Source organism: Myotis lucifugus, unplaced genomic scaffold, assembly GCF_000147115.1.
Source record: "Myotis lucifugus unplaced genomic scaffold, Myoluc2.0 scaffold_19, whole genome shotgun sequence".
Taxonomy (NCBI): Eukaryota; Metazoa; Chordata; class Mammalia; order Chiroptera; family Vespertilionidae; genus Myotis; species Myotis lucifugus.
The window spans coordinates 5,009,481-5,034,824 of NW_005871067.1; the positions used below are offsets into that span (position 1 = coordinate 5,009,481).

Sequence of the window (25,344 nt, forward strand, 5' to 3'; positions counted from 1 at the left end):
CTGAGCGTGACTGAGGGGTGGCATCACATCTTCCAATCGCCCTGCTCTGTGCATGACAGGGGGCGGCGCCCAACTCCCCAATCAGCCCTGCTCTGAGCCCGACCAGGGGCTGCACCTAGGGATTGGGCCTGCCCTCTGCCACCCGGGAGCGGGCCTAAGCCAGCAGGTCGTTATCTCCGAGGGGTCCCAGACTGCGAGAGGGCACAGGCCGGGCTGGGGGATCCCCCCTCCCTCCCCCACCCCCACCCAGTGCACAAATTTTTGTGCACCGAGCCTCTAGTATATATATAAAAGCCTAAGCTACCATTATGACCAAACGACTGAAACGAATGGTCGACCAGTCACTATGACGCTCACTGACCACCAGAGGGCAGATGCTCAAAGCAGTAGCTGCCGCTGGTGTTCAGTGCACTCCCACAGCCAACCTCCCATGGCCGCTCCCCCCGGCCGGCCGGCCCCTCGATAGGCCCCAATCACTGGCCAGGCCGACGGACACCACCATGGATGAATTCATGCACCGGGCCTCTAGTCTACACTAATAAAAGGGTAATATGCTATTTAGACTGGACATCTTCCAGATGACCTTCCAGACATCCTTCCGGACAAAGCCACGGTGGCAGGGCCGAGGCAGAAGCAGTTAGGGGCGATCAGGCCAGCAGGGGAAAGCAGTTAGGAGGATCAGGCCGGCAGGGGAGAGCAGTTAGGGGGATCAGGCCAGCAGGGGAGAGCAGTTAGGGTGAATCGGGCTGGCAGGGGAGAGCAATTAGGAGCAATCAGGCAGGCAGGCAGAGCAGTTAGGGGCGATCAGGCAGGCAGGCAGGAGAGCAGTTACAAGCCAACAGTCCCAATTGCAAGAGGGATATCCCCGATTAGAGACAGTGCAGGCCAGGCTGAGGAACACCCCCTCTCCCCCCGTGCATGAATTTCATGCACCGGGCCTCTAGTATTAATATAAGGCTCTGGATGAACCATTTATTAATGAGGAAGACAGTCTTACTTTTCTCCTATAATTGAAGATGCAATGGTAAAATGTAAACAGGCATTTCTAATGATATGCAAATCATTAAGCTACTTTTAGTATCATGTATGATACTAAAGTAAGAATTATCAGAGCCCTAGAAGCACTGCAGGCTGACTGATGGGTCGAGGAAGGTCACAGGTTCCATTCCCGGTCAAGGGGATGTACCTCATACCTCATAAATTGTTTGCAAGCTCAATTCCCGAAGGAATAAGACTGATGTGCTTCTTTCACTTCGATGTCTCTCTTCCTCATTCCTCCCTTCCACTCTCTCTAAAAACCAATGGGAAAAATATCCTCACTCCTCAGGTGAGGGGGAAAAAAAAAGAATTGTAGGACTGTCAGAGAAAAATGTTAAAAATGCATAAATTTATATCTAAAATTAAGTTCAAACTTATAAAAACCTGATTTACATGAAGTTGAATCTCTTTAGATCTAAATGAACTAAGATTTATATCTGTAATCAGAAATTTATCCAATGTTGTCTCAGACAACAATTCTAGGAAAAGCTGCATCAGCAGAAACAGCCTACTCAAAATAAAAAATTATTTAAAATTATTTGCAATCTTGAATTTGCAAAGAGCAACTGATATCAATTTTAATTATACCAACTGAAAATGAACTTGCTAAAAGTAAAATTTTGATGACCTACTAGATTTGTAGTAAAGCAAGCCAAAAATATCTTATGACCAATCAAGATATAACAGAAGACATTATTTATCGTATTATATAGGTACTAGAGGCCCAGTGCATGAAATTCATGCATGGGCGGGGGTGGGGGGGACCCTCAGCCCAGCCTGCGCCCTCTCCCAATCTGGAACCCCTCAGGGGATGTCCACAGGGATCGGGCCTAAACCGGTAGTCGGACATCCCTCTCGCAATCCGGGACCCCTGGCTCCTAACTGCTCGCCTGCCTGCCTTATCACCCCAAACCACTCTGCCTGCCTGCCTGATGCCCCTAACTGCTCGCCTGCCTGCCTGCCCGCCCCTAACTGCTCTCCTGACTGCCTGATCACCCCTAAGCTTCCCTCCTCTGGCCGGCCACAGGCAACCGGGACCCGGGCTTCCCTCCCTCTGGCTGGCCGCAGGCAACCGGGACCCGGGCTTCCCTCCCTCTGGCCGGCCACAGGCACCGGGGACCCGGGCTTCCCTCCCTCTGGCCAGTCGCAGGCAACCAGGACCCAGGCTTCCACCCCTCTGGCTGGCCGCAGGCACCGAGACCCGGGCCAGCTTCGACCAGGCCGGCCACAGGCACCCAGGACCCCTGGCAGCTTCAGCCGGGTGGCTGCAGGCACCCTGGACCCAGGCAGTGCCACTGGGGCCCCAGCTTTGTCAGGAAGGACGTCTGAAGACATCCAGTCTATCTGGTCTAATTACCATATTACCCTTTTATTAGTATAGATAGAACCAAAATATTGCTCTTTTGCAATTTATAAGTTTGTTATTACTCAGAAAGCACTATTACTCCTATTTTCCTACCGTATACTAGAGGCCCGGTGCACAAAATTCATGCGCGGGAGGGTGTCCCTCAGCCCGGACTGCACCCTCTCACAATCCGGGACCACTGGCCCCTTACCACTTGCCTGCATGCCTGCCTGATTGCCCGTAACCGCTTCTGCCTGCCGGCCTGATCACCCCCAATTGCCCTCCCCTGGGACGGATTGATCGCCCACAACTGCCCTCCCCTGTCAGCCTGATGGCCTACAACTGCCCTCCCCTGCTGGCCTGATCACCCACAACTGCCCTCCCTTGCCGCGACTCGCCTCCTCCACTGGGACCCACCTCCTCCGCGCAAGGCGGCAGAGACGCCGGGACCAGCCTCCTCCGCGCCACACAGAACCGCAGGACCCCCAGGCCTCACCGTGCGGAGCGGACACCGGGCCCCGCCTCCACTGTGCACGCAGCCATCTTGTGATGGCCATCTTGTGACGACATGAGGGCGTAACACCACCTAGGCTATTATTAGTGTCGATAATAAAAGGCTAATATGCAAACAGACTGAACAGCGGAACAACCAAACAACCAGTTGCTATGACATGCACTGACCACCAGGAGGCATGTGTGGAATATGGCAGGCATCGGCCATGGCAGGATGGTAGAGCAGGTAAGCAGGGGCGCCAGACCAAGGAGGGGCGCCGGTCACTGTCATCAGGAGAGCCTCTGGTGGTTACTGAAAATTCTTTCCTCCCGCGCGCTGCAGTTCTGCCTGGCTCTCACACCTACTGCCAGAGCCGGCCACGCTCACACCCGCTGTCTGCGCCAAAGCCACCACTCACACCCACTGCCAGCACCGGCTCCACTCGCACCTGCAGCCGATGCCAGTCGCTGGGCACCATCAGCTGGTGTGAGCTGTGGCTGCCGACCCTGATCATCCCTGAGGACTTCTCCAACTCCCCCTGCTCCTGAGGGACGATCAGGGTAGCAGCTGCCACTCGCACCCGCTGATGGTGCTGGCCCCGCTCGCACCCACTGCTGGCGCCGGCCCCAATCACTCTGCACCGTCAGCGGGTGCGAACGACAGGAGTGGGGCTGCCAGAAGACAGGAGACTGGGGGCCACAGCGGGAGGGGCCGGGCAGGGGCGTGGAGGATGAGCCGAGAGCTGCCCCTGTGCCTACCACAGCCTCGTGGCCCACAGTTCCTTTCAAGGTGCACGAATTCGTGCACCAGGCCCTTAGTGTTTTATAATAAAACTAGAGGCCCAATACACAAAATTCATTCAAGAGTAGGCCTTCCTTCCCCCGGCTGCTGGCACCGACTTCCCTCTGGAACCTGGGACCCAGGCTTCCCTCCGGCCGCCGGCAGGCACCCGGAACCCGGGCTGCCTTCGCATCCCTGGCTTTGTCTGGAAGGATGTCTGGTCTAATTGGCATATTACTCTTTTATTATTATAGATACTTTTGAAGGAAAAAGCTTTATATTTTAAACCTATAATGGCACTTTTTTCCTGCTTTTGGAATAAAGAGCCCCACAAATAATGTGGCCAACCCCTGGGCTGGAAATCAAAGACAGTGACAGGAATACCTTATGGCTGGACACAAGAGGACCAACAACTCTACTTAGCTCAGCGACTACTGAAACAGCCATTAAAATGAGGAGATAGAGACATGGCCCAGTAAATCAGAACCTTTATAACTTAGAGGAGTTTTGCCCTACCTGGTTTGGCTCAGTGGATAGAGCTTCAGCCTGCGGACTGAAGGCTCCCAGGTTCGATTTCAGTCAAGGGCACATGCCCAGGTTGTGGGCTCAATTCCCAGTAGGGGGCATGCAGGAGGCAGCCAAGCAATGATTCTCTCTCATCATTGATGTTTCTATCTCTCTTTTCCTCTCCCTTCCTCTCTAAAATCAATAAAAAATATATATATTATAAAAAAAAAAAGATGCCCCTTTGCAGTTGTTAAGAATCAGCCCAAGAGTGATTGTGCACGTTATAAACTTTGAAAGCCCCTACTCTAGATTATTCTTTTCTTGTCATTTTATAGTGGGCCTAATTTTTCCCACAATTACAAATGAATAGAGTTTAGCCTAAGAATAAATCCTAATCTCTTCTACAGAATAAAGTTTATTGTTTTTCTTTTTTTTTTAATTTTAATACTAAGGTCTAATAGGTTGTAAAATATAATAGGATGCAGTCAATTGGTTTTAACAACACCACCAACAAAAACACACTACAGAGCTTGAACTGTGATAACAATTTACAGAACTGTTTAACTTAATGAGAAAAACCTGCTGGATCAGTAAGGCATTGCTGCATCATTTCTCAGAGAGGAAGGCACACAGTCACTAGCAAGAAAAATCACAAAATGTGTAAGCAAATACCAAGACAGCAGATGGTGCACATGTGCAAACAAAAGCGGTGCCTCTGGGGCACTGGCTTTTATATCAAAGTAATATTACACTGTGCAGATTTAAAACTCACAGCAACCCAATTCCCTTCTCTAATAGAGGCTGATCATTTTTAACAGAAGACAAATGTAAAAGGAAATATCAAATTTTCTAAAACAGTTTTGAGAAAAGCTGTTTTGTCTCTCAGTACCAGGCAGACTTTTAAAAAACGGTTTAACTGGTATAATATTTTAGAGGAGTGTGTAAACAAATTGACAGCAACTAAAACAATTTTAATGGCATATCCAGGAGGTCACATTCAAAATGACATTACTGATAAGTTCTTTTTTGTGCATGAATTCAAATTCTATGTTATGAGCCAAGTAGCAATACTTTGCTCATGTTAATTCTTACCAAATATTTTGTTAAATTTAGTTATGTTTTTCAAAACAGTTAAAACCCTAACACGAGATTTTTGGGCAAAGATACTGAAATAATAATACTTCAGGAAGGTGTTGCTATAGCCAACATATTACAATAATTTCCTAATATGATTTCTGAGACAATAACCTAGATCTAATGTTAGTTACTGCCCTTAATGAATATTACTAGAGGCCCGATGCACGAAATTTGTGCAAGAGCCTTGGCCCTGGCCTCTGCCCACTGCGGCCCCTGCCCACCACCACTGAAGCTGGGGGTCTCTGTCACCTCCGCCTCAAGCCCCCGCCCACTGTGGCTTTGTCCGGAAGGACGTCCAGTCTAATTACATATTACGCTTTTATTATTATAGATGATAATTTCAGCACAAGTGCACTGGTGCTGATTCTGCCAGTAACCAAAACTCACTAAAGCACTTGGCAATTCCACTCCCGTCTGGGTTCACACAGATGAGCAGAAGGAAGTGTTAGCATTCACTATACATCTTACTCTCGGTATCAACTTTGGCCTTTTCACTGTTTCAGTATCTCAGGAAAATGAGGATCCAAACATCATGCTAACTTTCCACAAATTATTCACCCTAAAATTTGAACTGTTTTTCATCAGGAAATCAACTACCTTAATACTATACTTCCAGAAAACTTAACTGGTTGTTAATCTAATTGAGCTATTAGTAAAGCCAGATACACAAAATAAACAATAAAAATAGATCATGGAATAAATGGAACTTTAATAGCACTGTATGAGAGAAGCAGAATTACAACAAACATGTCATTGAAAAAAACTGATACATGCCTCCTGAGCAAGAGGATTCAGGAGTTATCCTATATAGTAAACAGGGAATATGCAAATTGACCGTCATTCCGCCACACGGGGGTTTCCGTAACACGAGATGGCTGCACCCACAGCGGAGGCTGAGTTCGCATAACGAGCCTTAACAAGCAATCAGCAGGTACCTGAAGCTGTGCCCCTCCCCTCGCCCCCATGGGGCTTGACAGGGAACCTCAGGCCATGCCCCCGGCCCAGGCGCCAGACCAGGGGACCTCAGGCCGTGCCCCCCACCCAGCAGGGCTTGATGGGGGACCTTAGGCCACAACCCCCACCCAGCAGGGCTTGACAGGGGACCTCAGGCCACACCCCCCGCCCCGGCTCCAGGCCAGGGGACCTCAGGCCATGCTCCCAACCCAGCAGGGCTTGACGGGCAACCTCAGGCCACGCCCACCACCCAACAGGGCTTGACGGGGGACCTCAAGGTGAGCCCCCCACCCCGGTGATGGGCTGGAGACCTCAAGCTGCTCCCCCCACCCCAGCGCCAGGCCAGGGGACCTCAGGCCGTGCTCCCAATCCAGCAGGGCAGGATGGGCGACCTCAGGCCACGCCCCCCACCCAACAGGGCTTGACAGGGGACCTCAAGGTGCGCCCCCCACCCCGGTGATGGGCTGGAGACCTCAAACTGCTCCCCCTGCCCCGGCGCCAGGCCGGGGGACCTAAGGCCGCACCCCCCGCCTGGCGGGGCTTGATAGGGGACCTCAGGCCATGCCCCCCCACCCAGCAGGGCTTGACAGGGGACCTCAGGCCACACCCCCCGCCCCGGCTCCGGGCCAGGGAACCTCAGGCCATGCTCCCAACCCAGCAGGCCTTGACGGGGAAACCTCAGGCCCACGCCCCCCCCCCCAACAGGGGCTTGACAGGGGACCTCAAGGGGGGCCCCCCCCACCCCCGGTGATGGGGCTGGGAGACCTCAAACTGCCTCCCCCCTGCCCCGGGGGCCAGGGCCGGGGGGACCTAAAGGCCGCACCCCCCCGCCTGGGGGGGCGGGGCTTGATAGGGGACCTCAGGCCATGCCCCCCCACCAGCAGGGCTTGACAGGGGACCTCAAGGCACACCCCCCGCCCCGGCCTGGGGGACCTTAGGCCGTGCTCCCCACCCGGCGGGGCTTAACAAGGGTGGGACTGGCCAGGTCTGGATCTAGCCCAATGGGGGGGGAGGCCGGCCGGGTCTGGTGCAATTTTGAGGCACACATGGGTGTGCAGGGACTTGACTCTGGGTCCCGTGGTGCGCCCCAGACTTGAGAGGAGGAAGAGTTTCCTATACATTTTACTAATTTTCTTTCATCTCTAACACTTCTATTACAGAGAAAGGGCAAATAGCAATATTAAAATATTTCCTCTAATTAATCCCCCTTTAATGTTCACGAATTTTGTGCACTGGGCCACTAGTAATAATATAAGTACTAATATGTTTTCTAAAATTCATTTTCATGCTGGCTATCCTTAATTATCATTGTCTGAGCCATTTGCTTTTCTGAGGCTGCCGCATGGTCACCTCAGACATCAATACAAATTCCATGTTTTGAAGACATCACTTGTCTGGTCCCTGTTAAATACATGACCAAAGAACAGATGTGAGGTAAAGATGATGTGCTTACTACATAAAGCCAGAATGGCAAGGGAGGAGTTTTTCCAAATGGGCATATCCATAAGCCATCAAGAAGGCCATCTTGGATATGGTGTGAGGTCCAGAATATGAAGACCATCCAGGGAAGGTAGCATCATGAGTCTTTGAGCTTGAAGAGGTGCATGGTACACTTGAGGGTCAGAACCACAGCGGGTATCACAGTAGAACAGTGAAGGAAGGGTCTTTGTGGAAGAGTCAAAGCAGCCTTTAAAGATAGGGATCCAGCTAGTACAAAGTGGTCTATGTCGATAACAGAGGCTAAATATCCAGCTAGAAAGATTTCTCTCTTGTCAGTCTTCTTGATTCCAGTGACTATTGCCTTGGACCACAAGCCAATCACACCATGCACTGCATTATCGGAGAGGGCACGAAGCTAGTTATTTCGCTGAATTATGGAAAACTGCAGAAGTCTGTCACCTACAAAGCAGAATATCCCTAGACTGAGGCTGGAAAGAAGAGATTGAGTGCTACAAGACTGGAGTAAAGCCTGCGTCTTCTCAGTCTCGGACGCCATCACAAACATATGTCAGTATACGTGAAAAGCCATCAGGAAACGAGCTGCTTATTCTTGTTGACATTTCCAGTCACCCCTCAGCTCCCGTGGCAGTAGTGGCCACAACAAGGGAGGCCTATTGTTTTTCTAATAGCTCTTTCTCAAAAGCCTTTTTTCCCTTTATTTGCTAGCAAGGTTATGCTTATAGCAGTGATGAAGCAATCTACAGAAATGGAATAACCTAACATAAATGCAAAACTAGAAATCTAGTCTTTACTCAGTTCCAACCATGATATAGCTTTTAGTTTTCATTCAGATAAAAATTATAGAACATTCAAGAAAGTCACCATCAATTTTAAAAACACAACATTCAGTTTTATCAAAATTGTTGTTATTCAGAATTTTATTATTAAAAAATCAATCTATTAAACCTTAGAAATTGAGGACTCTTGCCACTTCCAAATCCTACTCCCTATTTAACTATTCTTAAAAGTTTTATCTTCCAAAAAACAACAACAACAACAAAAAGTTTTATCTTCCAATTCTGCTTCTATACATATACCAATTGATATAGATGTTCCTCATCCTCACCCAAGTATATTTTTTTAATTGGTGAGAGAGAGGAGGAGGAGGAGAGGGTGAGAGAGAAAAACATCGATATGAGAAACATCCATCAGCTGACTCCTGTACATACCCCAACCAGGGATCAAAACCACACCTAGGTATGTATGTACCCTGACTAGAAATCAACCTGGCAACCTTTTCACTTTTGGGGACAACACTCCAACCAGACATTTTTTAAATTTAGAAACAAACATATATTCTTTGGGGCACTTTTTTTTCCTCACTTATTTTAAGCATCTTTCTATATCTATTCAGACCTTTCCATTAAAAAACAAAAAAACAGAGACCCAGAACCAAGAATGCATCGTAGATAACCACCTGTACTTGCCAAATCCCAAACCCATGTCAAAATTATAACTAAAATACAGAACAACCGTCATTCAAAACAACCTGAAATTTTGCTGAATCGAAGTTCTACAATGTGTTCAAGAAGAAAACACATTGAGACTGGTAGGAGGGGCAGAGGGGTGGAACAGGCTGGTCCAGCACCCACATGCAGCATTTTTTTAATTGGGAGGATATCTCCAAGGCCTCCTGTATGAAGCAGGGGGTACCAGCTGCACATCAGACCCCTAGCCCAAGGTAGCAGAGCTGGGAAGAGAAGTCCCCATAACTCTGGGCTGTAAAAACCAGCGGAGATTGTGGCTGAGTGACACGGAGGAAGCTATACAGTCTCTAGAGTCCCTCTTAAAGGGTACAAGCACAAACTTACACTATCTCGCTTCATCTGAGTTCCAGTGCCAGGTAGCAGCTTTGGGGGAATCCAGGGACTTATGGGGGAAAAATGGACTGTCTGGCATCGGGGCAGGAAATCAGGGGTGGCTTTATCCCAGACGGGAGTGCTCGCAGAGGTCATTGTTCCTGTGCTGGGACTTCCCCCATCACAGAGCTGACAGGTAGCCATATCTGAGTTTCCATCAGTGTAAACCACACTGCACATTCCACCCTGGTGATTCCCTGAGACCTTGCCCCATCAAATTTGCAACCCACCCAAGCTATTTCCATATAAATGGCCTGTCCTGGCTCAGGATTCAAACTTTGCTAAAAATCTCTCAAACAAGCAGTATCTGGAGTCAGCATGCCCCAAACGTTTCAATAAAAAGCTAAAGACCCGGCACTAGCACCAGCCTGCCTTGATTCACAGCTGGGCCTACCCTGGGCACTTCCTAGACCCAAACAAGTAGTAGCCATCTGCCGATCTCTCTGAAGCTCCTGCCGGATGGCCCCAGGCAATGACTGACTTTGCACCTACCCAAAGACCCCAGAGCCAGTGCACCTGGTGGAGAGCTTCAGACCATAGCAGATTACAACTCTACACATCCACTAACTGACAAAAAGAATAATTTACAGGAACTCAACAGCAGAGGATTCCAAGAATCAAATCTACGATTTGGAATATGAGGAAGCAAAAGACACCCAATCAGAAGAGCAAAAAGAAAAAAAGAATCCAAAAATATGAAGATAGTGTAAGGAGCCTCTGAGATAACTTTAAAATACCAACATTCGCATCATGGGAGTGCCAGAAGGAAAAGAGAGAGAGAGCAAGATATTAAAAACCTATTTGAAGAAATAATGACAGAAAATTTCCCCTGCCTGGTAATAGAAATAGATTTACAAGTCCAGGAAGCATAGAGAGTCCCAAACAACCCAAAGAGGCTCACACCAAGACACATAATGAAAATGCCAAGGGTTAAAGACAAAGAGAGAATCTTAAAAGCAGAAAGAAAAAGCAGTTAGTAGCCTACAAGAGAGCTCCCATATGACTGTCAACTGATTTCTCAACAGAAACTTTACAGACCAGAAGGGATTGGCAAGACATACTCAAAGTGATGAACAGCCAGGACCTACAACCAAGATTACTCTACCCAGCAAAGCTATCATTTAGAACTATTGGTTCTAATCGTTTTTTAGTTAATTTCCTTGGAATTTTTCTTTTTAAATATATTTTATTGATTTTTTTACAGAGAGGAAGGGAGAGGGATAGAGAGTTAGAAACATCAATGAGAGAGAAACATCGATCAGCTGCCTCCTGCACACCCCCCACTGGGGATGTGCCCGCAACCGTGGTACATGCCCTTGACCAGAATCGAACCTGGGACCTTTCAGCCCGCAGGCTGACGCTCTATCCACTGAGCCAAACTAGTTACGGCTGGAATTTTTTTCTTAAACATCATCTGAAAATAATCATCTTTCTTTCCAACATTTGCACTTACTCCTCTTTATTAACTTACTGTATCAGCTAGGCCCTCAAGAATTTTGAATAATAGTTATAATAGGACTTCCTATTTTACTTTAAGAACATCACCATTTAGCTCTGGCTGTGTAGCTCAATTGATTAGAACGTGATCTCAATATGCAAAGGTTGTGGGTTTCATCCCCAATCAGGGTACATACAAGAAACAACCAATTAATGCATTAAAAAAGTGAAATAAATCGATGTCTCTCTCTCCCTCCCTTTCTCTAAAATCAATAGAAATAATTTTTAAAAAAGAATTTCAACATTTACTAGTTGTTCCTTTCTTTTTTAAAAAAAACATTCTTATTATTTCAGAGAGAAAGGGAGAGAGAAAGAAACATCAATGATGAGAATCACTGACTGGCTACCTTCTGCACACCCCCTACTGGGGAACAATCCTGCAACCCAGGCATGTGCCCTGACTGGTAATCAAACTGTGAACAACACTTAACCACTCAGCCACACTGGCCAGGCTACTAGTGGTTTCAAAGAACTATTTTAATTATATTTTTATCAATTACTAGTTTGCTTAATTTTTAATCATACAATGCTGTTTAATTTTATAAACTGCCTTTTAGGGTATCTATGGATGATTTCAAAGGTCTTTTCACACTTCTTCTCTGGATCAAAGGCTATATTCCAATTAGCTAAGTTTGACACAAGTCCATCTGCAAAATACATTTATAATTCAACTGAATTTTAAATAAAAATTTCCCACTAACTAGGTTTTTTGAGAAAAAGAATTCTATTAATGCCAGTTTTCTAATATCTAGTGCCACAGCAGAGATTAAAAGTCAAGGTTAAAATAAATAAAAATGTTTATTGAATAAAATGCAACTTCCAATAAGAAAAGTAAATGCTATAATCAAAACTCTTAATTTTACATGTGCATTATTGATTGCAAAAAAATAAAAGCATTGTACCTTATACAAAGCAGGAGATCAGGAAATTCTACTAGATAAATACTCAAATACTCCTCAAACACACTGCATTTGGTTTTGCCAGACCTTCATACAAATAGATCCTCTAGCTGGGATGCCTGGGATATCCAACTAGAAAACACCAATTTGCTCTTCATGACTCACCTAAAGAATCACCTTTTCAGAGAAGCCATTTCGAGGTTCTCACCTCATTTTGAGATAGATGTACCTCCTCTGTACTCTTATGATACACTTCTAATTATAAATTAACTAGAAACTGCTAATAGTTTTGCCTTTCTCCCACATCAGACTATGCCAGTGGTCGGCAAACTGCGGCTCCCGAGCCACATGCAGCTGTTTGGCCCCTGGAGTGTGGCTCTTCCACAAAATACCACGTGCGGGCGCGCATGTACAGTGCGATTGAAACTTTGTGGCCCATGCGCAGAAGTCAGTTTTCAGAAAGGAGATAGACAAAACAAGTATACAAGACGAGTGTGGATGGGAGAGTTGGAAGGGGTCGACCTCAGCGAACATACCTCAATCAGATTGAGGACATTTTTAGCAAAGGCCAGCTTAGGAGTACCCTAATTAAGTTAATAACAATGTACCTACCTATATAGTTTAAGTTTAAAAAATTTGGCTCTCAAAAGAAATTTCAATCCTTGTATTGTTGATATTTCGCTCTGTTGACTAATGAGTTTGCCGACCACTGGACTATGCCATCTTAAAAACGAGTTCTTTCTCCTATCTCCTCAGCAAATATAGCATCGTGCTTCCCTGAAGAAATGCTCAAGAACGAACATGTGGCCAGAGACTGAATTCCAGGATCAAACCAGCTATATGACCAAAGGCTAATCATGAACCATCGCTAAATCTGATTTTCTAATTTTTGTTTTAAGAATATCTCTTCTATTTACTTCCCAAGATTAATGTGAGGATCAAATAATATGATACAAATTTTTATAGCACAATTTTGCAGATGCTTTCAAAACATTAATAAAGTTTTATTACAATTAAAATTATGAAAGACAGTCAAGAATCAATTTCATCAAAGATACAATTAGATCTATTAAAAGCTACTCTGGGGGCGTCAAATAGGGAAAAAGGAGACATGTAAAACTTTAGTCAATAAATAAATTTTTAAAAATCTACTCTGGTTTAAAAACCAATATGCAATTACTTTCCTATAAAGTATCAGCATACTTGCTGTACAATAAATATCTTATATCATAACTCACTAAGGACAATCCCTAACAGTGTAAGGGACCAGGAGAACAAAGCCAAGAAAATTAAAGACAATAAATAAATAAAGCACTCTTTGGATTTCCAGTTCAAACAGGTGCAATATGAATACTAAAAGAATACTAAACTTTTCCATTACAGTGTCTCTAAAACCAAAGCACATTCTACATTTTTATCTATTCAACAAAAACCATGCAATGAAAACAAACTTCCTTCAAAACTCATCCACAATAAAGTGAACATGGAAAAGTAAAGAACATGAGACATACAATCTCATTTATGAAAAAAACATTTTAAAAAATGATGTATGGCCCAGCCAGTGTGGTTCAGTGGTTGAGAATCAATCTATGAACCAGAAGTCACAGTTCCATTCCTGGTCAGGTCTCATGCGGGAGTTGCAGGCTCAATCCCCAGTGGGGGACGTGAAGGAGGCAGCCAATCAATGATTTGATGTTATTGATGTTTCTCATTATTGATGTTTCTCTCTCCATTCATTCTTCCTCTCTGAAATATATATATATATGTATGTATATATCTGCTTAAAAAATAAGATGTATAGATGTTCTTATATTCTAAAGACGTTTTCACAATGGTTACTGAACAAAGACACCTCAGAAGAGAGGGAATAGGAAATTAAAGAACTTCTATCCCCTATGTACATTTCTGCATATTTCTCCAAATAGGATTTTAATATCTTGCTCTCTCTCTTCTCGTCCCAGAGGTTCCTTACACTATCTTCATATTGTTGGATTCTTTTATCCTTTTGCTTTTCGGATTGGGTGTTTTTTGCTTCCTTGTACTATGAACAACTATATGCCAACAAGCTGGACAACGTGGATGAAATGGACAAATTCCTAGAAAAATACAATCTCCCAAAACTGAATCAAGAAGAATCAGAAAACCTGAATAAGCCAATAACAACTAATGAAATTGAAGCAGGAATAAAAAAATTCCCAGCAAACAAAAGCCCAGATCCAGAAGGCTTCACAGGGGAGTTTTACCAAACATTCAGAGAAGAACTAACACCTATACTCCTCAAACTATTCCAAAAAAATCCAAGAGTAAGAACACTCCCATGTTCTTTTTATGAGGCCAGCATTATCCAAAACCGGATAAAGACTCTACAAAGAGAACAACAGGCCAATATCTCTGATGAACATAGATGCTAAAATCCTCACCAAAATATTAGCAAATTGGATCCAGCAATATATTAAAAAGATCATACACCATGACCAAGTGGGATTCATTCCAGGGATGCAAGGCTGATACAATATTCTCAAGTCAATAAATGTGATACATCACATAAACACAATCAAAGACAAAAATCACATGATCATATCCATAGACACAGAAAAAACATTCAACAAAATCCAACACTCAGTTTTGAGAAAAACTCTCAGCAAAGTGGGAATAGAAGGAGCCTATCTCAACATAATAAAGGCCATACATGACAAACATACAACCAACATCACACTCAATAGGCAAAAACTAAAACCATTTCCCCTAAGAACAGGGATGTCCACTTTCACCACTCTCATTCAACATAGTAGTGGAAATGCTAGCCACAGCGATCAGACAAGAAGAAATAGCCCTAGCCAGTTTGGCTCAGTGGACAGAGTGTCGGTCTGCGGACTGAAGAGTCCCAGGTTCCATTCCGGTCAAAAGCACATGCCTGGGTTGCAGGCTCAAACCCCCATAGGGGGCGTACAGGAAGGAGCCGATCAATTATTCTTTCTCATCATTGGTATTTCTCTCTCTCTCTCCCCCCCTCTTCCTTCCTCTCTGAAATAAATAAAAATATATTTGGGAGAAAAAAGATGAAATAAAAGGCATCCAAATTGGAAAGGGGGAAGTAAAACTTTTATTATTCACAGATATGGTATCTCTATATATAAAAAGTCTAAGTGACTGTTATGACCAAATGACTGAAATGACCAGTCAACCGGTCACTATGACACACACTGACCATCAGGGGACAGACACTCAACGCAGGAGCTGCTCCCTGGTGGTCAGTCACTCCCACAGCGGGAGCGCCGCTCAGCTGACAGACCCGTGCCAGCAGCCCAACAGCCTGGCGGTAGCCACTCACTCCCTCAGTAGTCCTGCAGGTCCAATCTCCGGAGAACGGTCCAGGAATCGACGGACCGGCGTCACTGGCATGAACCCAATAGCACCACTGGCCTCCTGGAAGTCGGCCCCAGGCACCGTGGCCGCCTCCCCTCCTTAGACGCTCCACAAGGAAGAAAGGATATAAAAGCGGCTGCCAGGTGGCTCCCAACAACCAGCGCAAACGTCAGCAGGACAGATCCGGATCCCGGGCCGGCAAGGGCGTCCCACCGCCCGCCCAGAGGGCAAATCGCATCCCGCCCCTCCCAACCCCACCATGGGACCCTACCTGTGCACGAATTCGTGCACCGGGCCTCTAGTTATATATAGAAAACCCTAAAGACTCCACCAAAAAACTACTGGGTTTAATAAATGAATTTGGCAATGTAGCAGGACACAAAATCAACACCCAAAATTCGATAGCTTTTTTATACACCAATAATGAGTTCTCAGAAGGAGAAACTAAACAAATAATCCCATTTACCATTGCAACAAAAAAAATTAAGATACTTAGGAATAAACTTAACCAAGGAGGTAAAACACTTTGCATCTCTGTGAAGGCCCTAGCGCCAGTACACCTGGTGGACAGCTTCAGACCATAACAGATTACAACTCTACACATCCACAAGCAACACACTCAACAGGCAGACTCAGTGAGCACCAAAGCCCCACTGAAGGAAGTCCTAATCCACAGGGTTATCTCCTGCACAGCAGCCCTTCCACTACAGTCACAGCTGGTCCTCACAGCCAACTGGCCTGGAGGTCAACTCCTCCCAGTGATGCCAACAGTAATCAAGGCTCAACTACAAAACTTTGCATACAGCTCACAAAGGGGTACACCTAGAGTGCCCAGCTCAGATGACTAGGGAGACTGAGCCACTGGGCCTGACAGGACACCTACTATACAAGGCCACTCTACCAATTCCAGGAGACATAACTGCTCTACCTAATACATAGAAACAAACACAGGGAAGCAGCCAAAATGAGGAGACAAAAAAACATGTTAGAAATGGAAGAAAGCAAACTACTGGATAGAGTTCAACACCATGGTAGTAAGGTTACTCAAGAATCTTAATGAGAGCTTCAAGGGACTTAATGAGAGCGTCAAGGGACTTAGTGAGACTTTCAAGGATCTTAGAATTTCAAAGAGATTATTAAGCATACACTAACTGAAATAAAGAAGAATTTACAGGAATTCAATAGTAGAGTAGAGGATTCTGAGAATCAGATGAACGATTTGGAATACAAGGAAGCAAAAAACACCCAATCCAAAAAGCAAAAAGATAAAAGAATCCAAAAATATGAAGATAGTGTAAGGAACCTCTGGACAACTTCAAACATACCAAAGTTTGCATTATAGGGGTGCCAGAAGGAAAAGAGAGAGAGCAAGATATTAAAAACCTATTTGAAGAAATAATGACAGAAAACTTCCCCTGCTTGGTAATAGAAATAAACTTACAAATCCAGGAAGCACAGAGTCCCAAACAAGAGGAACCCAAAGAGGCCCACACCAAGACACACCATAATTAAAATGCCAAGGGTTAAAGACAAAGAGAGAATCTTAAAAGCAGAAAGAGAAAAGCAGTTCCTTACTTACAAGGGAGCGCCCATATGACTGTCAGCTGATTTCTCAACAGAAACTTTGCAGGCCAGAAAGGATTGGCAAGAAATACTCAAAGTGATGAATAGCAATGACCTACAACCAAGATTACTCTACCCAGCAAAGCTATCATTTAGATTGAAGGTCAGATAAAGAACTTCAGACAAGAAAAAGCTAATCACCAAACCAATATTACATGAAATGGTGGAAGGTATTTTTGAAGAAGGAGGAGGAGGAGGAATAAGAGGAGGAGGGAGAGAAATAGGAGGAGGAAGGAAGGGGGAAGGGGAGGAGGGGGGAAGGGGGAGGAGGAAGAGAGAACAAAGAAGTAGAAGAAAAAATATGAACAATAAAATGGCAATAAATACATATCTACCAATAATTCAATCTAAAAATCAAAATAAACAAGAAATCTTATGGGGGGAAAAAACAATGAATAAAATAGAACTAGAGGCGTGGAAACATAGAACAGACTGACGAATCTCAGAAAGAAGAGGGGTTGATGGCGGGAAGAGATCAACCAAAGGTCTTATATATATATATGTATGCATTATCTATGGACACGGAAAATAGGGTGGTGAAGGTCTAGTTGGTTGGGAACTGGGTGGAGGGGGCAACGGTGGGAAAAAAGGGGGACATCTGTAATACTCTCAACAATAAGCATTTTTTTTAAATAAATAAAAAAAAATAGCCCAGCTGGCATGGCTCAATGGTTGAGCATCAACCTATGTACAAGGAGGTCACAGTTCTATTCCAGTCAGGGTACATGCCCAGGTTGCGGGCTCAATCTCCAGTTTGGGGCATGCAAGAGGCAGCCGATCAATGATTCTGTGTCATCGTTTATGTTTTTATCTCTCTCTCCCTCTCCCTTTCTGTCTGAAAGAAAACATAAAATAAAAATGAAATAAAAATGTTTAAGAGCTGTGGTACATTTACACCATGGAATACTATGCAGCAGTAAAAAAGAAGGATCTCTTACCCTTTGAGACAGCAAGGAGGGAGCTGGAAATTATTATGCTAAGCAACATAAGCCAGTCAGAGAAAGGCAAGTATCACATGATCTTGCTTATATGTGGAATCTAATGAACAAAATAAACTAATGAACAACATTGAAGCAAATAACAGACTGTGAAATCTTAGAGGGAAGGCAGGGGAGTGTGGGAAGTGATCAACTAAAGAACTTGCATGCTTATATGCATAACCCATGGATACAGACAATAGGGTGGTGACGGCCAGGGGAGGGGGTCCAAGGTGTGATAAAAGGGGGTCAATGGGGAAAAAGAGGGACATATGTAATACTTTCAACAATAAAGATTTTTAGAAAATAAATTTTAAAAAATAAATTTTGGGGCTCTATTTAAATGTTCCATTTGCACAATTTTCACAATAGATAATTTCACTTGCATACTCTTATTAATTTACAACATCTTTCCTTGTTCTAGTTTGTTCACCTTCAAATTTATTTTCTAACAAGTAACCTCACTGCCTTGAATCAGAAGATTAAGTAGTATATATAAGCATCTACAGAAAATATTCCATTGCTACTTTTTTTGGGGGGTGGGGGGTAATTACTCATGTTGAGACCTATAAAATTCATAATTATCATAAACATCCTAAAGGCTAATACACCACTTTATTTGGCAGCTTATCTAATAACCTAAATAGGAATGAATATAATTGCTGACAGTCAACCAACTGCGATATCCAAAAATATATTTTGAAATTTCTCATCAAATGATAAAATGTAACACTTATGGTATTATAATATGTGGACTCTGAGAAGGGACATGGTTCTGAAATGGGAGTCTGGTGCTCTTCGTTCTGGATCAGTCTTATCACTAGTATGTTCTGTGACCTACCTTTGGCAAGTCACTTCTACCTCTTTGAACCTCAGTTTCCCCATCTGTAGAATGGAAGGGAGAATGCTTAGACTAGCTTATTTTGGGGTCTCTATTTCCCGAGAGAAGCTGATAAAAAGCTACAGAACCTATTACCACAAATGTATGTTTGCACCCAAAAATTTTCTTACATTTTTTTTTCTGCTATCCATCATGGACTTCCTAAGTCTTGGATGAAAAGATGTCTGGGGATTGTTCTACACATTAAAACTTCTGATTTTCATGAAACATACCAAAAGAAAAAACTAAGCAAAAATATTGTGAAAGACATCATTACTTACTTTGAATCCCAAAACATATTAAGAGCTATAATATATAACAAATGTCTGTAAACAAGGTTTCTTCAGATAGATACCTATCTGACCCACAGGTGGATAAATGAAAAAAACCACCCATTCTCCTTTTTCATATTCTAATGCTTAATAAATGAAGGGCATTTAACAATCTTAGCTACCCCCAAATGAATTAATTTTCCTGCTTTCTAGTCCCACTACCCTATAGGTTAAGAACCACAGACTGGTAACAGACAGACCTGAACTGGAGTCCTTGCTCTACCACTTCCCTTGCAAATTTAAGTCCATTACTTAGCATCTACATGTTTGAATCCCTTAGTCTATAAAATGAAAATAGAAATAACTCCTAAAATTACTGAGGTAAAACATGCAAAGTGCTTGGCATAGTGCCTCACACACAGTAAACACTTAATAAATGTGAGCTATTATTATTAATAAATTGAAATGCTGTTATTATAACTGAGAAATACACATTTTTTAATAGTAAGTAGAAATTTCTAAAACAGAATCTTCTATTTTCAGTAACATTTTTTCCCATACTCTTCCCTGGAAAGATTAAAAGTGTAAACGGCTACCTATTAGACGTATGTATGAAGTGGTGAGGTAGAGTAGAAAGAAATCCAGCTTTAGAGCCAGGTAGGTCTCAGTTGTAGACCAAATTCAGTGGCTCAGTAATTATGTAATCCAGGCCATGTAAACTCTCTCTCAATCTTGTAAAGCTATTGCAAGAAGTACTAAGTATGTAAAGCATCGAGCACAGTATCTGGCATGTAGTATGCACTCAATAAACATCATTTATGACTATTCTAAGCTACCCTTCATAAGTGACAAAACCAGCTTTGCCAGAGAAGAGGAAAAGCATAGGCAAGCACAAATCCAAATATACAGGCCAATGATGGACACTCATTTTCTCTTATCCATGGAAGAGAAGAGAAGAGAAGAGAAGAGAAGAGAAGAGAAGAGAAGAGAAGAGAAGAAGAGGTTTGGGGTTCACATACTCCTTCCAGAGGCTAATGAAAATGGAGCTCCTAGAAAACTAACCAGTATTTCAGGAAATTCTCTATGTAAGGGATCTTAAAAACCTTTTAGTAGGAAGGAGACTAGTGCCCCACTGATGTTGCTCAATGGTTGAACGTCAACCTATGAACCAGGTCATCGTTTCATTCCCAGTCAAGGCACATGACCAGGTTTCGGGCTCCATCCTTAGTAGGGAGCATGCAGGAGGCAGCCGATCAATGATTCTCTCTCACTGATTTTTCTATCACTCTCTCTCTTCTCTGAAATCAATTTTTTCTATTTTTTAAATATATTTTTATTGACTTCAGAGATGAAGGGAGAGAAACGTCAATGATGAGAATCACTGAAGCTGCCTCCTTTACGACCCTATGAGAATGGAAATCAATTTTTTTTTTCTTTTAAAGAGGAGACTAGGTAGCTTTTTCTGGACTTACTAGCAAGAATCTGAAAACGTTATCTACTCAGTCTTGTGACCAAATGATGCATTTAACTTTGCTCAGATTGTACCAAGTAAATCTTTCCTTTTTATTAAACTTCTCAATTTCATGACCTATCTGGTGTTGTATGGGAAAACAAATCTTGGTAAATGAAACCACAAGCTGTGCTAGAATTAGGTCAAATGTTTTTAAATGTGTTGTCCGAACACATAACCCAAACACAGAACCAAAAGGAAAAGGAAAAAAAAATAGTCCAGCTCTGGCCGGGTATCTCAGTTGATTAAAGCATTGTCCAGATACCCAGATATGCCAAGGTTCCGGGTTGGATCCCAGGGTCAGGGCACACACAAGAATCAACCAATGAATGCATAAATGGGTGGAACAACAAATTATGTTTCTTCTCTTCTTCTCTCTCTCTCTCTCTCTCTCAAATCAATAAGATAAAATAGACGTCCAAAAGGATAACAAACCTGACTGCATTCAATTCTTAGAAAAGCCGAATCAATTAAAGGAGTCAAATGAGCCTCAAAATTCCAAAAATAAAAATAAAAATCTACAAACACGGACGTCATTTAAAAAACAAAACTGAGCCATGGCCAGGTAGCTCAGTTATAGCGTGGTGTACAGCACGGTTTCCGTTTGGATCCCGGTAACAGAACATACAAGAATCAACCAATCAATAAGTGGAACAAATCTGTTTTCTTTCTCTCTCTCTCTCTCTCTCCTTCACTCTAAAATCAATGAAAAGTTTTGAAAAGTAAAAAATAAATAAAAAACAAAACTGAACCAGCAAATACAGTTTACCGAGTAAAGGAATATAGCTTATCCTTTTTTATCCTTATACTTCCCAAATTCCCTGTAACGTAGAGTCAGAATAAAGTGGACGCGCGACCCAAGGAGCGAACCGGAAAAACGTTTGGCCCCAATGACCTTGGTCCCAAAGAGTCGCCTCCCTCCCGCGGCCGCCCTACCACGTGCCGGCGCTGCGGGGGCCCCGAGGCGTCTGCAGGCCAGGGATGCACTTGGGAGCACGAGGCTGCAGGGCGCGGGGGTGCCAACAGCGCGGGGCCGGGCCGAGCCTCGCTTCCTCCCTCCGGCCCCCACATCCCAGCGGCGCTCAAGGCCCGGCGCCCGGCTCCCCACTCACGCTGCGCGCAGTTTGGGGGAACCCCGCGAGCGGCTCGGGAAGCCCAGTCCGGCAACTGCACGTCCCCGGGATAGACAGCCCCAGGATGGGGGTCCAGCAGCAGGACAGCCGCAGGAGACTCCTGTGCTCCGCCGCCACGCCGCCTCCCTCGCGGGCTCCCAGGCGGGCGGGCGGGCGCGGCGGGGCCGAGGGGTGGAGGGTAGCGCGGAGGCTGGGGCGGGGCGGCGCGCTCACCATGAGAACTTTGGCCGCGTTCTCCAGCTGGGCGATCACTTCTGGGGGCCCAAGTGCCGCCGCCATCATGGTCTCTCTTCAATGACGCGCCATCCGGTGCATTCTGGGAGCGGCGCCGCGGCCGGCCAATCGACGGACGGCCCGCCCCTCGCGCTCCCCAGGCGGCTCCAGGCGATGATGGAGGCAGGGAGGCGGAGCGAGGACGGTCGGGCGTGGGGCGCCGCGCTGAGGACCGATACGGGTGGAGATCCGGCGGCTGGGGCGGGGCGGGGAATGGGGTCCGGAATGGGACTGGGGAACAGGGACAAGTACTGGGCGCCCGCTGCTGGTCCCGCGGCGCCTTGTCACTGACCCTGAGTGACCCTGAGTCCCCGGCGCCGCGCGGACCTCCGCCGTCCCTCGTCCACGCCGCGCTCTGCGCGGGGGAACCTTCTGTGAACGGGATCTCCAGGTGCGTCCCCCGGGCCCTAGAACGTGCGCCCGGCGGCCCGGCCTTCATCCCTCGACCACAAGAGCGCGCTGAGGCGGGCCCTGCGGAAGGCGGCGTCCAGATGCGTTCACACCGCGGGCTGCTGACACCCAGCAAAAAAGCCGGTCCTTCTCTTTAGCCAAGGCTCTCAGTCCACATGGAGGGGAAGCGGGGACCCGGGCTACCTACCTGCTTCTCTCACCAAGTGAGAGCTCGCAGCCTCCGGGCCGCCAGCCATGTCGCGTTCACGGGTTTCATCTTGTTAATTCTGGGTCCCTGTGGGAAGGCCATTGAGTCGCCAGTAACACCCCTCACCCTCGGTCACTCTGCTTTACAACGTTCAGGCACGTGGTCCTGAGAAAGCGGACTCAGCATTCACACAAACTGGTCTGGGGGTGTATTTCGTTTACAGCCCATATTCCTGTTCCTATAACTTTGGTTAGTGCTTTGCTGCTGCTCCGCTTCCTGGGGCTACACAGTGAGGAAAGAATGAAGATAGGGAATATAGAAACGGGTCACTTTAACCAAGCTGCTAAAAATTATTAACTTTAGGAAGGTTGAAGCATGAGGAAAGACTCCCTTCTTGTTCTAACTAGCCTGGGAACTCAAACCTTTTGAACTTTTCAGTCTTGGGTCAGTGCCTTAATGTACATCTGGACGTACACCAGACCTCCAGACAGCCCTCTGATTACCTCCCTGAAGGACTCACATATCCAGACTATGGGACCCAACCAGACCTGGTGTCCATTGTCCAGGACACCTGACTGACTGACTGATAACGCCCTGGACCAATCCTAGGGCTAAGAATGCAGGACTGGTAATTCTCAAGAGTGCACTTTTTTCTGTAAGAAAACTTTTCTTTCTTTTTTGGAATACTTCTGGGGTTTTGCCCACCTGTATTCCACATTTTCGAACTCCTAAGATCCTTGAAAAAAATCCTTATCATTTATTTCTAGCCAAAGCCTCCAGATTTTTTTTTAGTTCTCTTGACAAGAGAAAGTTAAATTTATTTCAGGGTTTTTAAGTTTCCTCTGTTGAAATCTTCCTCTAGTTCTTCTTCCTGGTTATAAGTAAGTCACACTTTTGAGGTTTGTTTTTTCAGAGGAAGGGAGAATCATTGAAGGACCCTCCTGCGGGCCCCTCACTATGGACTGAGGCCAAAACCAGGCATGTGCCCTGACTGGGAATAGAGCCATGACTTCCTGGTTCATAGGTCAATACTCAACCACTGAGCCACACTGGCTGGGTGAGGGTGTGTTTTTTTATGTCACTGCAGGAGAATTGCATAAAAAACAGGGGTTTTCATTTGGCATTTCCACAACTTAAAGTTGACAAAGTGATTTAATTTTTAAAGCATGAACCCTGGCCGGTTTGGCTCAGTGGATAGAGCGTCACCCTGCGGACTGAAGGGTCCCAGGTTCGATTTCGGTCAAGGGCTCGTACCTCGGTTGCAGGCTCCTGGCCCTGGTCGGGGTGCATGGGGGAGGCAACCAATCCACATTTCTCTCTGTCTCACCCTCTCCCTTCCACTCTCTAAAAATCAATGGAAAAATATCCTCAAGTGAGGATTTAAAAATAAGTAAATTTTTATTGCTTGAGAAACAAAGTAACTTTCATTTCACTACAGAAGGACAAAGTGAACCAAAATGCAGTTAGTGGCCTTTTATATTTTAAGAATTGTGTGAAATGAAGTGGTTAAGGTAATGACACAGTAGCCTGGCCAAGAGGTCCCTGATTCAATTCCTGGTCAGGGCACATTGCCTGGGTTTCAGGCTCGATCCTTAGTAGGGAGTATGCAGGAGGCAGCTAATTGACATTTCTCTCTCATTGATGTTTCTATCTACCTCTCCCTCTCTCTAAAATCAATAAAAACATTTTTTAAAAGATAATGACACAATATTTGACTAAATGTTTCTAGCTGTTACAAAGAATAATTATGGCAGAAGTGTAGACAAATGAATAGTTTGTGACATTGAAGATTTGAGGCTTATAATGCTTCAGATTGGGCTGTCTGTTCCAAAGCATTTGTTTGTGCAATTACATAAGAAATTTGCATCTAGCCACAAGGAAGAAGGAAAAGTATTTTACCAAATGTGAGAGTGAGTGTCCTTACAAATTAACAGTATTTTGAATTTGAGGTGTTACAAACATCTCAGATAACTGGGAACCATGAATGTTAGGGCAAACATTGAAGTTGTGGAATATTAATGTTGGAAACACTAAAATTTATCTACTGCCCTAACCGGTTTGGCTCAGTGGATAGAGCATCGACCTGCAGACTGAGGGGTCCCAGGTTCGATTCCAGTCAAGGGCATGTACCTTGGTTGCGGGCACATCCCCAGTAGGAGGTGTGCAGGAGGCAGCTGATTGATGTTTCTCTTTCATCGATGTTCCTAACTCTCTATCCCTCTCCCTCTCCCTTCCTCTCTGTAAAAAATCAATAAAATATATTTTTAAAACATTTATCTACTAACCTCCCCTCCAAATGCCTGGCTCTTACTTCTTGATTTACTGTTTAACAAAAACACTCTCTGGTGGCGGGGGGAACAAGTAGTATTGCAGTCCAATGTGCTTCATATCCTAAAATAGAAGAAAAAAGAAAGTTGTGCAAATTACAATAATTTCTCATGAGGCATGAAAGAAATGTTTCTGGTCTAGGAAAGGGTAGTTGCCTGGTTGAAATGTTCCTGAAATCAAGAATGTTTCACAAATACATCCCCTAGTACTTTTAAGGTACTCCTTTAACAACTATGATGTTGATGAGAAGAATTGAGATGTGCTAAATTAAATTACAGCCCAAGGCTGGAGAGTAGAGAGAGACAAGAGTAATTAACCAGTTAATAGCTATGCACCAATTAGCAGTAAGACTGCTCACATTCCTGAATGTATGTT

The 25,344-nt window shown here is 44.8% G+C and overlaps 1 protein-coding gene and 1 pseudogene across 10 annotated transcripts in view; both read right to left on the reverse strand.

Annotated features, from left to right (window-relative positions):
- Positions 1–22,122, reverse strand: part of XPO4 (exportin 4) — a 137,612-nt gene extending 115,490 nt beyond the window's left edge. For 8 of the 10 annotated variants that reach the window (XR_002828429.1, XR_002828430.1, XM_023751185.1 and 5 more), the window contains exon 1: positions 21,984–22,122. Coding sequence is in view for 7 of the 10 variants with exons in the window: in XM_023751185.1 (XP_023606953.1) it covers positions 21,984–22,052 (69 nt within the window). In the remaining 3 variants the exon portion in view is untranslated. The remainder of the gene's footprint in view (positions 1–21,983) is intronic. The other 2 variants (XM_006085502.3, XM_023751183.1) reach the window with 2 other exon arrangements.
- Positions 7,199–10,161, reverse strand: LOC111825262 (annotated as a pseudogene).
- Positions 22,123–25,344: the final 3,222 nt, after the last annotated feature.